At 34.9% G+C, this 18366-nt stretch overlaps 1 protein-coding gene across 3 annotated transcripts; it reads right to left on the bottom strand.

The window, feature by feature from the left end:
- Positions 1 to 1552: 1552 nt before the first annotated feature.
- Positions 1553 to 9212, bottom strand: LOC111373500 (protein PAT1 homolog 1-like). 3 transcript variants are annotated; one of them, XM_022996031.1, is made up of 6 exons: positions 8954 to 9212; positions 8737 to 8863; positions 8094 to 8239; positions 7690 to 7746; positions 7140 to 7188; positions 1553 to 4073 (listed from the first exon to the last, which is right to left on the bottom strand). In XM_022996031.1, the coding sequence occupies exons 2-6, from the start codon at positions 8816 to 8818 to the stop codon at positions 1969 to 1971; spliced, it is 2439 nt and encodes an 812-aa protein (XP_022851799.1). In that variant the 5' UTR covers positions 8819 to 8863; positions 8954 to 9212; the 3' UTR covers positions 1553 to 1968. The 3 variants fall into 3 exon arrangements, with proteins under 3 accessions (XP_022851799.1, XP_022851798.1, XP_022851800.1); XM_022996030.1 differs by having other exon boundaries at positions 8737 to 9212; XM_022996032.1 differs by lacking the exons at positions 7140 to 7188; positions 8737 to 8863; positions 8954 to 9212 and having other exon boundaries at positions 8094 to 8218.
- Between the last annotated feature and the right edge of the window lie 9154 nt (positions 9213 to 18366).

Genomic DNA, 18366 nt, shown 5'->3' with positions numbered 1-18366 from the left:
TAACAACTTTCATATAAAATAAAGTCAAACGAACATCAAAAGATAGATGATTTTCTTGAAATTTTTGTTTTTGTGTGTTGTCAATGGAAACAAATTTCATCTCCAATATCAGTAAAATCTATCATTTTAATTGACAATTTTCATATAAAACAAAGTCAAACGGAGATCAAAAACACTTTTATTTCAACATTTTCCACATGAAAAATTATCCCAATCAAACACAATAATTTACAATTCTCAGGCAAACAATTTCTAGACAATTCAATTTCTTGAAATTCGTTTTCAATTCAATTTAATTACATCTTTGCAATCAAACGAACTCCAAAAGTTAGATTGACTTATTTTAAAGGTCACAATTATTTGTCAAATTTATGGGTAGAAAAAAGGGTCCCGTTTTAGTTATTATAAACAGAATCTAGTTTCTAGACACTGAAACTTTAGCCTTCTTTTCATTTCAGCTTAAATGTTGAATTTCTTGTTGCTGACGTTCAAGTTCCACTTAAGTTGGGAGTAATTTGCTAAACTTATCGATTGGTTCTATTCCGATCAGTCACCTCATCCCAGTTTCGGCTGTCTATGGGATAAGAGAGAGTTCCAAGAGAAATGGTACATTTATACGCTATTTTTACAGACTGATTTACGGAATGTTAACTAGTAAGGTTTCATTAGATTTTGAACAAAAAAACAAAGTTAGACCAATTAAATTATGCCTTCTCAGCACCTATAAATACATTTTGTACAAAAAAACCTGTACAAGTAGCAATTTTTTATGGGATAATTTGGATGCAGACGAGTGCAATTATACATTGAGCTTTGTTGGCTTGCTGAATTTGGCTCATTAAGGACCTTCGTGAACAATTTATAGGGTTCCTGTATCTTGCTTGGGTTCGTCTAGATACTTGTCTGCGGAAATACTCCAGACTACAGCCATCTTTACCCAATGGATGTTGTGCAGCAAATCATATGGCCCCTTCATACCGTAGTCTATGCAATCTGGGTGAGCATGAGCCTTGACGCACAGAATGACAATCTCACTGAAATGGTTCATTCTGCCTCATTTCGACTCTCTCAAGAGGGAAGTAGCCTGTTTAATTCATTCGACAATCCCATTGAAATGGTTCGCTCTGTGTAAATCATGTAACTGACGGTTTCTCATACTTCACATTTCACAATAAAACTAGTTCACAAGGCCAAAGTTATTTAATCGAAGAGAGGCCACCCCAAAACAAATATCGCAAGGCTCTATAAGATTAATACCTCTATTTCACATAAAAATGATGACAGATATCAACATAGGCACAGACCCTGCGTCCACCAATTGCAAAAGGTGAATAAATCCTACTCCGTTTGCATAGCCCAAATATGCAGCCAGCAACCTCGGCCCATGAAGTGCTGTGCCTACACCTGATGCAAATATAACTTGGTAGATAGGTAAACCTAAAACAAGAATCACAAATCATCAAATTCTAACAGAAACAAAATTTCTACCACTTCCACTATTCAACTACGGCCCTCATTTTTAAAAAGATAGGACAGATGAAAAGACAAGAAAGAAAAATAAAAACCCAATGTCCATCCGATGCATTTAAACAAAAACTCCTTCCCAGCCCCATCGAAATATAAAAGCCTACATGGGAAACAGAAAGCTTTCTGTAACAGTACGTTTGTACTCTCTACAGTCTCCTACCAGTATTGCACAACAGAGCATTAAAATAAGCTCCCGTCAAAGAAAGTGAAACACACACAATTACACTTTAACAAACATACACAGTCAATGTGTCTTAAGAGGATTAGTTTTACTTTTATAGCAAAAACCGGTATCTTTCATGTAATCAGGCTTCATTCACGCGCTGACAAACATCTTCCAATAAAGCACCAATGTCAGCATGACAAGAATACTGACACCCTAAATAGTTGCCAAGGCAAATCTATTTTGTGAATCCATGTCAATAAGACCATAGTAGACAATCACGAGCCACCACTTTCTCCACCCTGGCTACTAAGACCCAGCATGGGCATGGACCGCTGTGCAAATTCCAAGAGCAGTTTCTTTTGCTGCTCACTTGTGTGGGGAAGACTCGCACTTAAGAGTTCAACAGGCATTTCTTTACTGATTGCTGTGGCTGCATCAGACCCAATAACAGCTGGGGAGGCCTGTGTGAGGAAAGATTGCATAACAAAGTCATATTTATTAAAGCAGTGCTTTGTGAGAAGGCCAAAGAATGCATCAAAAGAGGCCTGCCAAAACATCCTGTTAGTCATACTGCAGCTGCCAGAAGCATTAGGATCCATCAGAAGCTGAGTTGCCCTCTCAAGAACAGATTTAAGTAAAACAGAAGCTCCATCTCCAGCTGCACTTCCAACTGGACGTAGAGGCGGATGCTCTGCTGAACAAACCACTGATGCAAGGCATGCAGCAAGAGCTTTAAGCTCCATACCTCGAACACAAGATGACACAGTCCTAGTGAGTTCTACTGTTGTTTCGGAGGCACCAGGATCAGAAGGAAGTCCACCAAACAAGAATCTCAAATGACGGAAGATGGTCATGCAGACTACTCGAGCAAGTTCACCACCAGGAGAAAGAAGTTGAAGGTACCGTGATATTAGTTTCCGGCCCTTAGGAAGGGAAATTAACCTTAAGAACACCAGATCATCTTCAGGAGCCAAATCCACTGTGTGGCCATTTTTGCCAAGATGGTCTACAAGCTGTAGTGATGATGCTAAACCTTCAAGCAGAACCTGTCTCCGATGTCTCAACTGGGACCCACCATCTTGTAGCTGATTAAACTGTAGGAATCGGTCAATATCGTCAACTTCAAGGAGGCAGCAAATGCAATCCTCAATAGTTACCCTAGCTACAAGCATTGGCTCCTGATCCAAAGGCTTTTCAACTGCTTGTTGTTCAGCACTAGCACTGCCAGATGTATTTGGACAGTCAACTTCAAGAAGTGGGCGTGGCCTGTGTATTGAAGAGAAAGAAATCCTCCCAAGAGCATCAACCTGAAGAAAAGCGTGTGGCTCATCGTTAGCATGAGCTCTGGAAGAACTATCCTTCAAAATTGTCGGGCAGAAATGATGTTTCAACTTTGCACCAGCAGATTTCTTTGCCAGACAAGCTTGATAGTAGTAGTCATCAACATAAGGATCATTACTGTGAGTAGCAGCAAGCTGCATCCTGAGAATGTTTTCAATTTCATCAGTTGACATATATTTGGATTTGAACTTTGGCCACCCATGATCACTCCTCTGGTTGCCAAAATCAGAACCATGATGAGGATAATTAAACCCTTGCCTATTTTTCACCATTGACTTAGTTCTCTGATCTCTAAATTCAGCCAACCCAAGCATGTCGTAGTTGTTCATCATGGGTGGTGATGGAGGATGTAGGGTATTAAAATGTTGAGACTGCAACCCTGATAAATGGCCATAGGATGGCTGAAATGGGTGCTGCATTCTGTTCTGCTGCAAAGGTGGTTGTGGAGGCATTAACCCATGCGGATGGGGTAACTGTTGTTGCAACAGCTTGTGCGGCAAGCTAGAACGATCTCCAGGATGTAAACTACTTGGGTTCAGCAATTGGTTCTGAAGCTGATTATTAACCAGGATCCCTTGGGTTGACTGAGGAAAATTTGCACCAAATTGGGACCCATTAGATAAGGCATTCGAAAGAATCTGCACGTTATCAAAAGGAGAAAGTTTGAGAGAAGAAATTGGCAATTGATATCCACCAGGGCCATATGGAACATTAGGGTGGATAGATGAGATGGTTGGTGAAGCTTGCTGGGATCTTCCTCCAGGTGGAGGATATGAAGTGAATGGTGATTTTGGAATAAGAATTCGTTCGCTGGAGTAGTGCTGACGTAGCTTTTGCTCTTGGTTTTGATGTGAGTGTTGCTGTGGCGATTCGGGGTATGAAGAAGCTCTGTATAAAGACTTGGATTCTACAAGCTGTGCAGGGGAGGAATATAGCTGTGATGACAATCCTTTACTGTCCCGAGCACTTTCAGCATCAAAGGCACTCTGATCAAACCACCTAGGAAAGTCTGACTCTTGCGCCCACTCAGCAGATGAACCTGGTACACATGGTAACATAAGAAAAAACAGAAATACTTGATCAACAATTAATCGAATATCTACTTCCACTGCCCAAATTATATATCACCACAATTGGCATTTATTGGTCAAATAGTTGATTTTTAGAGTGATTATTTAGTAAATTTTACTACTACTCAAAGTTGACTTAACAAAAAATCAAATCTACATTAGAATGACTTGAAATTCTAGAATACAACACATTTAAGTTATTTATTTAACATTTGGATAAAGACTGGAGAGGTCACTGTGAAATAATAATATTGGCAAGCATGAGTGTCTCGCATGTTCAGGTAGGCTACAGACTTTTCGGTTCTATTTGGGATTGATTAGGGCTTTAATAATTATTATTGACACGCTAAGAAATGTTAATTAAACACAAGGTCATTAAGGAGGCATTGCTAATCAATTATGTCGAAATTAATCTAAGTTTAACATCTCATTTACTCAACATTCATAATTAAAGGCCCAGAAATCAATGGTACTTTATCTAATATTCCTGTAAGAGAAGATTAGATCACGAAGACGTTAGGTCACATATACAAAGTTATGATCAGAATTTACATCAAATCCTTAATTCATTAGCAATTAACTCAAATATCCTATACAGTTATCTATATGCTGTTCCTACATAAGTCTCTGCAATATTGAAGAAGCTAATGAATTTTAGAAGACCACAATTTACTTTTTAAGACCCTGGCGTTATTCCATAACATCGTTATTCAGTCATCTATAATTAACATTAAAGATTCAGAAGATATGAAATTTACCACTCTCTTGCTGAAACTGAAGTTTACTTGGAAAATGCAAAACCTTTAACTTTGTGAAAATCAATGGTCACAGCATTTGGATACTCATGTAATTATACCGAGACACAACTTAAAATCAAACAGAAACCATTCCCCTAGGAGGCTAGGAAAGTAGAACTGAAGTTAAGAAAACAATCTGGCTTTAGAAGTTGACATTACTATGCAAAATACCAAATGGAAGTTAAGATACTTATATTGGGATGGGATTATTTGCACATCAATTCTGCACCATATATCCGTAGAGAATAGCTTTCATTTTCTAGGGTGGTAAATGAGTTCAGAGTATATTAAAGCTTCATACGCTTGAGCTCAAGCTGATATATAAAGAGCTTCCTAAACAATATTTGAGATTTGAATCAAATTATTACTCAATTCCATCATCAGAAACAATTCCACCATAGTAATTATAGTGTATAAGAGAATAATTGTTATAAATAGGCAGAAGATATTAAAACATCGAGGACCAGAAATCCTCATAAATAAAATGGATTACACAATAATTAAGAAAGAATATGATCCTATCATCTCTACAAATCTGATCATGTTAAACCCGAAGAAAAACCAGTAGTGTACAATTCCACCATAGTAATTATAGTGTATAGAGAATAATTTTTGTAAATAGGCAGAAGAAATTAAAACGTTGAGGACCAGGAATCCTCATACATAAAATGGATTACACAATAATTAAGAAAGAATATCATCCTATCATGGCTACAAATCTGATAATGTTAAACCAGCAGAAAAAACAGTAGCGTAGGCTCACAGGGATTACAGGAAATCAAATCTATCCCACAAGAAAATTATTTTGAAACTATGAAACTAAAAAATAATTCATTTTCATAACTTTTGGAAACTATATCATTCTCTGAAGAATTCTGATGATGAACTTCATGTCATCATGTGAATACCTGTGAATCTATAATTACATAATTCATGAATATGTGCATGTGATTATGCTTGCATGTTAATGTGCACATATGTATTATGTAAAAACAGATGTCATTGGAGCTTAATTGAGTGAACTTGATTTTTCACGTCTAGGCAATATTGGCTCATATGGCTAAATAGACAAGTAACCCTTAGCAATACAAAACGAGATGAGCTATACTTGGTTATATCATTTCTTTTACCAACTTAAATTCCTAACTTGCCCACTGTCCAGCCTGAATCATCAAGTAAGAGAGTTGATTTTCTATGACGCCCCCACACGTGAACGTGCAGTGTTTAAAAATGCATAATTGGACATTGAGGCATTTTACCTTTATGACACAAGGCATAAGCCTCGCTTTGAGGCGTAAGCTCGATGACTAACCAATAAAATAATGAAAAAAGTAAACTTACAAAATTGTGATCATAATAAACCAGAAACCATGTTAAAATATCACAATAATAGAACAAATTAAAAACTTAAAGCCCAACTTGCAAATAAACTCAAAATATTTCAATAAAGTAGAAAATATAATTTCTCAAATCGCGTGACATGATTATAATTTACTACTAGAAATAGAATAACTCAAAAATCTCCTAGATCATCACTACTAACAGAATCTTCAAATTATTTGATTTCCAATCATCCTCTTTGTTGCTATTTGTTCCTTCTCAATTTTTCTTATCATACTCCACTTGCAATAGTGTCTTCCCTTTCGCTTCTCCTTCCATGTTTAGGTAGAAATAAAAATATAAATTCTAGGCCGTAAAAAATAGCCCTAAATGCTAAGGCTTGTAATAAATGCCCAGAAAAGACAAGACAAAGAGACAAAACGAATTAGTTACCCTGAGGTTTAGCTTTGAGATGTAAGCCTCAAAAATAGCATTTAAGGCCCATCTTTGAGACATCCAATGAAAGCCTCACGTGATGCGGGAATCGATGCTTTAGTCCCAATAAAAAATTAAACAGTGAACATGCAGAGTAATTTTTCAAGCCATGGGTTTCTATGCAAATAGCAACAGCCTCTGCATAATAGTGATGTTAAAATACACCTAAGAAAAATAATTATCTCAAATAAATAGGGTTTAAAAAAACTACAACACTATCAATGCATTCACAATTACAGCTTTGTTTGAGTTCAACCATATTATGACTGTAAAGATTATAGTGCCCAATAATATAATCAGACAATAGAAATCCATGATCAGAAGGATGAAGTTCAATGAAACATTGACAAACGCATTCATAAAAGGCCCTAGTGGATATATTAATCTCAGGTGGCATGCATAATCTGATATTACTGCACTCACTTCCTCTGGATCTCTGATCTCCAACAGGCTCACTAACACCTCTGTTCAACTGTATATTAGAAACATTAAAAGATATTAAAAATTGCATAAGATAACATTGCTTCTATTCAGTAGGTGATTAAAAAGCTAATTTACTATTTCATGAGCAAATTCATCTAAAAATGGTAAAAAGGCTAATTATAAGCCAATAGTAACAGAATATAAGCACCATGGTGGATATTAAACACATGAAAGTACCACCAATAAATTACCACATCAATGTCATCCCGCAAATTAAAATATATAAAAAGAAAAAATGTTCACAATAATGAGTTAACAAAAGAAATAAAAAAATATATTGGAAAGTCAAAGATTAAACGTGGAGACCAATATCTTTATTAAGTCAACTCCCCCTACCCTTCCAAAGAGAGTTGGGGAAGGGAATGATTATGAGGAAACCACAGTCTAGGAAACATTTAAAAGGCCATCTCTAAGGATCAGATTAGACATTAAAATCTAATTTTACTTTATTGAACTATAGCGACAATTTTCTGAATATATGAAGACTAACCTGTGAAAATGTGCATGCTAGATCATCAATTTCAGACAAAGAATCCAGTGCTTCACCCTGCAAAAGGCAAAATTAACATAAGCGCAAAAAACCCAAGCATTCAAGTATTCATAATCAAAGGACATACTTAATAACACGTGATTATCAAGTAAACCTACCCTTAACATGGACATATAAATAGCGCGTAGAGGTGCATGATTATTCAAAATCGTGCATTTAGTGTCCTTAATTATTCAGTTGTGCTTTCTAATTTGGACAGCCTCAGAAAACACCATTGAAATTATTTAAGCAGTTATTCTATCTCAGAACTTTAGTGAATTCAACTTATGGAAGAAGGAAATGACAAACGTGCATTATCATCGAAAAAGTGAATAACAAGAAATTTTAAAAACTCAAAAAGGAACCTCTTCTCTGTCCAAAAGGAACTCTTCATCATCAAGTCCAGCCGGAGGGAGATCACCCTCTTCATCTTCTAATCCCCCTAGCTCGACTTCCTCGACTACATCGTTATCGAAGAATGCATACTGTGACGCATCAAATTTCGCATCTCCTGCAGAGCCAAACAAATTAAGCAAAAGTGGTCCCTCTCCAAACAATTTCTTAAAGGCTTTAAACCATATGATTGAAATGATTCATGTCTCCTCAGGCACGAAGAAGATTTAATATTTAGGTAGCAACACATGCATTAACTTGTACGTGTGAAGGGCTAGTGCAAGGTAATAACACATTCTGATTCCAATAAATTCTTCTGAAAATTACATTAACGTGTTAAATCTGCCAAAAAGGTCGCACGGAACGTCTAATGCAACAGAGAATTAAAAATTAAAAAATTAACCAGCAAAGCTATAATAACAGGTCAAACCATATACATCTTATTGTTAAATCCGTGAATCAACTAAATAATAAAAACCATTTTTTACCCAATCCAACATCCACAGAATAAGGTAAAACTCATGAGAATTGAAGTCATGAGTTATACGCAGAAGCAGATTTATAATGCAAATTAAACTCGAAGGCTAAACTAACAAGTAGAAACTAGTAGCTAACCTGTAGCATTTGTACCAAACAGTTTAAGATTCTGAGGATTTGAGGACTCTTCAATACCGCCCCCACCTCCAAATCCATCCATCTTAATTTCCTCTACTTAAACACAAAACTCAGATAATATTCTTGCCTGCGAAACTAACAAAAATCAAAATATTTTCTTTAACAAAAATCCAAAATATTAATGCCACCGCAAATTGCAGAAAAAGGGATTAAGGACCTAAATCTAAAACCCTAGAAACCGCGGCTCAATATGAAGGGGCCAAACTGTCGCGATAATCTAAGAAGGTGCAAGAGAGCGCGAACAAATTCTAGGATTTCTGACGTGATATATCTATACGGTTAAATGGACAGAAAAAAATATTTGCTAAATAGAGTAAAATTTTGTCATTTTTATTTTTATTTTTTTGTACCAACTTTAATTCACGAAATCTCCCTTTTTTACGTAGAGAGAAATCGGAATTGTGAAAAGCTTATGTTTGGGCTCCATTAACATACGATTAATAGTAGTAGCTGAAAAAAAAACCATAAATATTTTCACGTGCAATATATATTTTATCCATTGAAAATCGCAAAAAACTCCCTATTTGAAATCTTTTGGGTGAAAAATTTCATACCATTTGGACAAAGTCACAAAGCTACAGGTACAGGCCTTCCTTTCAAGGGGTCAGAACACACACATGGGAGGGGTGCGATGATTTTTTAACAATATTTTAATCATATGGAGCCCATTTCATATAAGTATTCTATAAAAATTCTATAAATTATACGTTTGTATGTATGGCATTTTCCAAACCTTCAAGATATGTTAGATTTTTTGTTAAAAAGCGTAAAAAATGTCAAAATTAAAAAGGAATAATTGTAATTTCAGTATCCAAACTTTTTATTTTTTTTACAATTTATATTCAAATTTTTTATATCTGCCATCTACAATCCCAAATCTTTAAAACTTTATTTTCCACCCCAACCTACGCTACTTCATCTTCTTCCCCAAAAATAAAAAATAATCAATCATTCCTGTGTTTAAAATCAAAGTTTTGGAGAATTGTGAATCTGTTAAAACATCAAATTGTTCTTTTCCTCGAATCATTTCGGCAACCAATTTTCTTTCTCGTCTTCCTCTTAGTTCTTGCCTTTTTTTAACAACCCAAATGAATTTCTAGCCGAAGATTTAAAGACCCTTTGCAATTTCATGTAATTATTTTACAGTAAAGGTTTCTATATTTTCAGAACAAATGTAAACTACAGAATTTGGATCCTTGGAGTTGATTTCACTATTTTTAGCTTTCAGATTTGCATAATAGTTGCGGAGTGTGCATGTAAAGTGTGAAGATAAGCCAAGGTATGTCGATATACACAGCTTAATGCTCCCACACTTTTCATTTTCGTTGCAAAAGCCACTCGTGGATGGAATCAAAACTCCCTAATTTACTCAGTTTGCAATGCTACCTGAAAAAATGTGCCTTTGCTTTCCAATTTCCAATACCCATAAACTTCGAGGAAAATACAATTTTGATGAAACCAAATATAATATAGATTACAGGTAAAGCGATCACCAAAAAATTGTAGGAAAACAAGTCGCTAGTGGATAAAACCAATTGTATAAGTTTTATTCAATTGCAATAGCCGACTATTGAAATTAATAATCACAAGGCAAATAATTTCAATTTATTAAAAAAAAATTCCATTTCAGAATTTTCAAACGGCCGAAAAAAAAGTTAAGCAACGCAAAATCAGAAATATAAGTTAACTGCAGGATAGAACTGTAAACGATAAGTCTGGAAACTGCACACTATGGAACTACAAACTACATGAATTAAATAGTAATGCGAAAATAATTTGTAGAAAGAAAACACAAACTGCAGCAGATTTCAAACCGAGGCCTGTGCGTGCACAGTTTCCTTAAGACAGTTTTGCCCCCTCACCGTAGGTGCTGGAGGTTCAGTTCGAGCAGCTGTCTCCCAGGATACAACGGTAATAAGCAGAATCTGAGCACCGCGGTCCTATTCCGGCGAACTGATCTAATATCTAAACAATATCACCACAAGAACGAGACCTTACTGCACAAGAACTGCATAAAAGAAAAAACTGTGTATGCAATAATGTAGGTGAGATTTTCGAGTGTGTTACATTGTTGGAGAATGAGCATTTTTATAGGCATATTGCCAATTAATATTGTGACCATTGGGAGTCTATTGGAATTTTTTCAATTTAGAAACTCAAAAGTCATTAGAGAAGGCAAAAAAAAAAAAAAAAAAAATTTGGCAAAACGTGTGCTCTCCGATGGTGCCATTTTTGCCTTTTTCGGTTCGACATTCGTGTGTGCAGGTCGCGCCTGCACCCAAGTTTAAGGTCCAAAAGCCATTTCGATTCGTGATTTACACCCCCTGCGCGCGCATGTGGAAAGAGCCTCTATGCTACACATGATTACACATCTCCAAAACATAGCCATATATAAAGTGGTTTGAGTTTCCTTGGTTTTCCTATGTGGGATAAATGTATTTTTTCCCACAAAACCAACTTCCAATGACCAACTTTGAACTCCAATTTCTCATTTACCCGAACTTCATTTTTGGCAAATAAATACATGAAATCGATGTTCTCATAGAGGAGAATACATATCAACTTTGATATTTCACATTTGACCAACGGGTCCCATCGAAATTGTGTCAAAAATGAGCTGCACATTCAATTTTTTCCAACAAAATTAACCAACAAAAAATGAGGGCATTCAATGATGATGAGCCATTGGTTTCACCCAAAAAGTTTATTCGTATTCCACGAGCTAATTAGGAGAATGATTCGATCATCTGAGGTAAAGGTGAGAGGCGATATCCTTCCGAGTGGGGAAGGCGACTGTAGGCGATAGTGATGGCATGGTTGTGGATTTGGTTTTTGGGCTTACGAGGGTAGGTGAGGTAGGGGTAGGTTTGGGGAGAGATTTTGAAGTTAATTTGCATAAAGCATTTTTTTAATTATTTCATATGGGTAAGGCATTTCTTAATGTTGAATCTCAATTGGATTTTTGGGGAAGACAACGAAGTAGGGTGGGTGGAAAATAAAGTGTTAAAGATTTGGGATTGTAGGTTGCACATATAAAAAAATTGGATTTAATATGTAAAAAATTAAAATGTTTGGGTACTGAAATTGCAACTATTCCTTTTTAATTTTGAGATTTTTGACTGTTTTTAACAGAAAATCTAATATATCTCAAAGATAGGGAGTTTTCACACAAAAGGTTTTAAAAATGGGAGTTTTCTGCAATTTCAACAAGTAGGGGATATATCACATTTGAAAACGTTTACAGGTGGCAATTTGCTATCAATCCATTAAAATATGTTTTTAAAGACAAAATATATTTCGATATAATGATTTTTTAAATAATGTGTGATTAAAAAAGAGAGTTTATATATAATATTATTTTATTAAAAAATGTATGGTTAAAAAAAAATATAAAAAAATACATTTTGAATAAAACAAAGTCCAAACAAGGGCTAATATATGGAGAAAATTGCACTATTGGTCGAATATGTTTTGAGAAAAAAAAATATTTCGATATAATGATTTTTTGAATAATATGTAATTAAAAAAATGAGTTTATATGTAATATTATTTTATTGAACAATGTATTGTTAAAAAAATAAAAAAATACATTTTGAATAAAACGGAACCGAAACAGGTGCTAAAGTGAATATATGGAGAAAATTTGCACTATTGGTCTAATATGTTTTTGAGGAAAAAATATATTTGGATATAATGATTTTTTTGAATAATGTGTAATTAAAAAAATGAGTTTATATATAATATTATTTTATTAAAAAATATATAGTTAAAAAAAATATGGAAAAATACATTTTGAATCAAACGGAGCCTTAACAAGGGCTAAAGTGAATAAACGGCAAATGATCTAATATTTTTTTTCAAGGAACTAGTTCCCTTCGATATAATGATTTTTTTGAATAATGTTTAATTTTTTAAAAAAAGGTTTATATGTTATATTATTTTATTGAAAAATTTGTGGCTAAAAAAATTACATTTTGAATAAAAGGGAGTCCAAACATAGGCTAAGTGAATATATGGAGAAAAATTGCACTATTGGTCATCAATATATTGACATAGCTGCAAATGATCCAATATTTTTTTTTTTCAAGAAGCTAGTTCCATTGTCTTCTGACACGTGATATGCTTTTCAGTTTAGATTGATCGATTTGTATTATCAAGGAGGTGTCTTTGGCCTTTCGTGGAGGTTACGGAAGCCCGAATAAAGGCGAACGTAAATTTTATAAAATTGTTCAAATGTAAAATTATTAATATTATTACACCTAGGAAAAGACGCAATCCATGTTGAAAATAAATGTGCCATAAACCACGATCACAAAAAATTTGTTTTGCTGACTTAGGCCTCGTTTGAGAGAGATTTTGAAAAATAATTTTTGATCGTTAGAAGAAAAAATGGGGTTCACCCGTGAGAGAAGAAGTCAAAAATTACGATTGGAATTGTGAAATAACGGCCAAAAAATTAATTTTTTAGGGTAAAAAATTCCTCCCAAACAGGCTGTTAATTTTTACTACGTTGGATTCGACTGGACACTTACACGTGACATTGAATATTTGAGTTGTGTTTGACTAGATATAGAATTTACTTGTAATTTTATTTTACATTTTTTGGTCAAACATGTTTGAATTTTTTAAATACTTTTTTATTGAGACAAAAGGCATGTTCACCTTGCTTAAAAATAAGTGTTCAAAAATAAATCACCGAAGTTAGCATAAAACAGTGTATTATAGTGAAATATTAAAAGGGAACTCACTTATTGTAAAATCGAAAGTTCCGATGATTCAATTGCTACGAAGTAACTTGGTGACTACATTTTACATAAGTTGGACTCTAACTGTAATCGATATGAGATTTTTAGAGTTACAATAAGTTCAAATTTCTAATTCAATACGAAATTGCTTATTAATTGTTTCCATCATTTTTGTCTTATGGAACACTCAAACTAAGCAAACTAAGCAATTTTCATTTTCAAATAATGCGGTCACATTTGTTCAAAAGTTTTCCTTAAATTACCCAGCTGCTATTCATCTTCATGTTATCACGTGCTGACAATTTGATTTGACGTAACAAATACGAGAAAATGATATTGAAAAGGATACACGAATGACTTGACTCTAGTGTAGATTGAATGTTTTTTGCATGTGATAATCTCAACTTTTACTTATGATAACTTATTAACTTTACTGCACTTTATAGTTGTTTTGTTACGGATGGTTAATGAAGTTCAAGTAGAGTTTCAAGTTTCTCTAATTTTGCTCCAACCAATTTCCTCAGTAAACTCGTCATATGTTTCAAAAATGGTCGCTCTATGAACTTTATTAAACCTTTGTTTGGTGAGAATTAAAATCAGATTTTTAGTATGTTTTGTTTGAAGTTGATGAATGTGTCGTCAAAAAGTTGTGAGACTTATAAAATACGCGATTAAAATTTATTGTTGATTTTGACTTAAATTTATTTTTAAAAGTCGCTAAGTCTCATCACTTGTGACAGATATCCAACCTCGATGCGAATTAAGGAGCGTGATATATATTGCAAAAAAAAAAAAAAAAAAAGCAAAACTATTTTACAAATGGTTACTGATTTTTGAGCGAAATTCTAAATTAGTCCTTAAAGTTTTGTTTCCAGTCAATTTAGTCACACGAATTATCAAACATTTCAAAATTGGATGAAAAAAAGTTTGCAATTGAAATTTTAGTCAATCCACTCCTTTGGGTTTCCTTGTAATGTGGTCAAATTAATGTTCAACATAGTAAATTTTAATGGAAAAAATTGGGCTCAAACAAGTGCTTAAATGTTTGGGATGTAGATGCTATGGTTAAAACCTGAAGGCATATTTTTGAAAATTTTGAGACTTGTGCTGCAAATTTTCCTTAAATTTATGAAGAAAACTGGAAGGGCCTATTCGAGATTATTTTTTCCCCATTGATTTTGACCTTTTTGGTTCACACTGTTTATGAAAGATTAAGAAAACCAAAGCTTAATAGTTTTTGTAGGCACTGATTTTGTCCCAAAATAATGTAGTATAGTTTTGACCGTCTTTCTAAATCCACCAAATCAATGAATTTTGATTATTTCTCAAATTCTCTTTCGCTTTCACCTTCTCTAAAATAATTATTTCCTACTCACATGTTTTGTTCAAAATTAACTTGTAAATAAAAACACGTTAACTAACAACTTTATTTATAAGCAAAAAATCACTTATAAAATAAAAATACTCTTTTGTGCAAAAATTGCTCATAGCGTATAAGCATTACTAGTAAGTCAAAATTCACTTATAAAATATAAAAAAATTCATTATAAGTAAAAATTCACTTAATGCGTAAAAAATTATTTAAAAGCACAAAATTAACTAATAATTATAAATTTACTTATAAGTAAAAATATACTTACAACTTAAATATTAATTATAAGTAAATTCTTAGCCCGTGTTTGAGCCCCGCTATTCTCAAAATTTATTATTTCAACCACATAATCTTCCATAAAATAATTTTACATATATGCCCAAACATTTTATTATTTTTTAATTACACATTCTTAAAAAAAAATCACTATTTCAAAATACATTACGCCCCTGTTTGGTTTGGATTAAAATCTAATTATAATTTAAGTCAAAGTCAAATAATCAATATTAATTACATTTTTCATGGGTCCCCGTATCTTTTCAACCACACATTTTAAAAACTTTTATCACAATCTACTAAAAAATTTAATTTTAATCCCCACTAAATACCTTCTAAATTTCGTCATTTAAGATTGGGTGACCTAAAACTGGACTCGTAAACGCCACCAAGCATGACCTAAACGGTTAAACTATTTTGCCTAGCCTAAATTGTTCGTCAGTTCGATACACTGGCCAATTAAGCGTTGTTTGGAACTCATTTCCTCCCACTTTTCTCATCTTTCTATAGTGATTTACATAATACACCTGCCGGCCATCACTATTTTCGTGTCAGAAAGTACAAGCATTTGCTGATGCCATTGAGGTAACTGGACATTTCTGCCATTCCAAAGATCACGTGCAAGGTGCAATTTTGGAAAGCCCTCCCCCCTTGTTAAACCTATATTTACACACAAACACTCTCCGTCTTCTGCCGCATCCCCAACTGGTGTTCCCCTTCCATCGCCGTCATCTACACGGCCTACCATTCCGGCATGCATCTCTGACCAACTTCCCTTTTTCCCGTGTCTAAAATCACTTCCTGTGAACCTCCTCTCTACCAATCCTGTAGTTTACATGCATCTTCCTTCGCGTCGCAGTCCGGCAACCTCATCGACGAAGTGAACACCTCTGCAATGGCCAACGACGGATCCCCGTGGTTCTACTACCCTGAACACATGGTGAGCATTTTATCACTCAATCTCAACAGCCCTCTTCACGTGGTCTGATTTTGCGTTATTGTGCATCAATTTCTTCCATCTTGCACAACATTTTGTCGTTATCGTCGGTTGTTTCATGTTTGTAGGTTCTAAACACCTTGTCATTTTAGCAATAGCAATTTCTATCACTTTGATGTCAGGTTCCACTCATTGGCACATACACGAGCACGGTCGGCAGCACACAATATTTCACACTTTATTAGATGTGATTCCCAACAAGTTGAAATTACGTTACCCCGATTTAGTGTAATTTGTGTTGTTTGTGATTCATACATCGTTGTCATGCATTCATTTCCTGCGTGTTCGTTTTGCTGGATTGTGATGACAATGAGATTTTTGCCACTTTCCCATCTGTAGCAATATAGTATGGGCAACCCAGTTTGTCCCAACTGTTCATCGTCGCAACCGCTGAAGCATTAGCCCGTGGTCCGTAAATCTGCAAATGGGACCCGTCGGAGCATAGAATCTTCATTGACACTTGCGAACTAGTCATCGTCTAAGGGCATCGACGAGGAAAATCCTTCTTGACTATGGGCTAGCAACATATCTGGGAATTGTTCAGCAGTAGAGCAGGCAAGGACTGGACTATATCGCAACTGAAGAACTATTAGGGTAAACTGTGAACAGAACACAAGCGTCTCTTTAAGTTACTTCGATGAATACCACTCGGGTACAGTACAATCGTTGTCCCCGCGCATTGGTGGCAAGCAAAAATCAAGGTAACGGGCTGCTCCCCCTCTTTAATTCACACTAACATTAAGCATGTTATTCCTATGAAACTGATCAAGCCTCGAAGGTGTTTGATGGGCTGCCTGTAAATATTTCTTCTATAATGGAGACGAATGTAACCCACATTTTACATGCCTTAAATATTTCCTGTAAATGTTTCGTGTTATGCTCGTTTCATTTTTTTAGCAATTCACTTTGTCCATTATCATATTCTGTTTCCAGTTGTATCATTTGTGTCCACTGGTAGGTACTATGTACATTTTCCAATTGATGTCCAATAATCTAAAGTTTTGCTGTGATATATCACTTCAGGAGAACCAAAAGTACGCCAAGTACAAGAACATGAACTGCAGTGAGATCTATAACACGTACAATAAATTGTTTACATGCCTTAAATATTTCCTGTAAATGTTTCGTGTTATGCTCGTTTCATTTCTTTAGCAATTCACTTTGTCCATTATCATATTCTGTTTCCAGTTGTATCATTTGTGTCCACTGGTAGGTACTATGTACATTTTCCAATTGATGTCTAATAATCTAAAGTTTTGCTGCGATATATCACTTCAGGAGAACCAAAAGTACGCCAAGTACAAGAACATGAACTGCAGTGAGATCTATAACACGTACAATAAATTGTTCAGCAACACGGACGATTCAATGAAATATGCAATTTCCCCAACGAAGCTTTCATGGCGAGGATTTGATTTGGGACGGACAATGACAGAGATGCGGAGACGACAAGTTGCCCATCAATGCGGAAGGAACGGATTCAAGTGACAGCCCGATTGTAGTTAGAAGGCACTCATCAATGAACATATCTAGGCACCGCAGTGGAGATAAGAGGAAGTGCAGGTACAAGAAAGATAAAGGGAAGAGAAAAAAGTATGGTGCCAGAGAGGTTTCTACTTCGCTTGAGCAGATGGAAAGTGTTGGTACGGATCTTGCCTCAATCGCAAGATCGCAACATAAGGACGACATGTCGATCGATGAGTACATTAGCGAACTGCTGGCATCAAGGCATGTGGAGGAGGGCTCATCGCTCCACATGTTCGCTATGTGGTTCTTACGAGTCAAGGAAAATCGAAGTTCATACCGTGCTGCAAAAATAGCTTTCCTGCATTTTAAGTTTATCGATATTGTTTTGAGCGCAACAAACAATCCGGCCCCCGTAAGGGATGATCGCTAGTCTACCCTATGTGCTATGTAGTTTGTATCTTAGGATGCTACTCGCATTTTCCGTTATTGTGTTATGGACATTTTTAAGTTTCATGTATTTTCTCCCATCCCCGTTTGTGCCTGTGAATTTCAGTTGAAGCATTTGTTTTGTTTTCGTTTCACTAGTACGCATTTCAGCAGTTTGCAAAATGCATGCATTATTCAAAATTGGTTTATTTAGCAGGAAATATTTTTCTTGCAAAAGCATTGCTATAGTAGGTATAACATTTGAAATGATGGCTACAAATATGTCC

This window comes from Olea europaea, unplaced genomic scaffold (assembly GCF_002742605.1).
Source record: "Olea europaea var. sylvestris unplaced genomic scaffold, O_europaea_v1 scaffold1137, whole genome shotgun sequence".
Classification (NCBI taxonomy): Eukaryota; Viridiplantae; Streptophyta; class Magnoliopsida; order Lamiales; family Oleaceae; genus Olea; species Olea europaea.
Note: the sequence above shows the minus strand (reverse complement) of the source record. Positions and strands in the feature narration are given on the sequence as shown.

Bases quoted from the DNA above. Each gene is read 5' to 3' on its own strand.
- LOC111373500 (XM_022996030.1), bottom strand. From the start codon at position 8,818: ATGGATGGATTTGGAGGTGGGGGCGGTATTGAAGAGTCCTCAAATCCT. The intron at 7,747-8,093 runs GTTCCTTTTTGA...TGCCTTTTGCAG, and splicing joins TCCTTTTGGACAGAGAAGAG to GGTGAAGCACTGGATTCTTT. The intron at 7,189-7,689 runs GTTAGTCTTCAT...TCTAATATACAG, and splicing joins TAGCATGCACATTTTCACAG to TTGAACAGAGGTGTTAGTGA.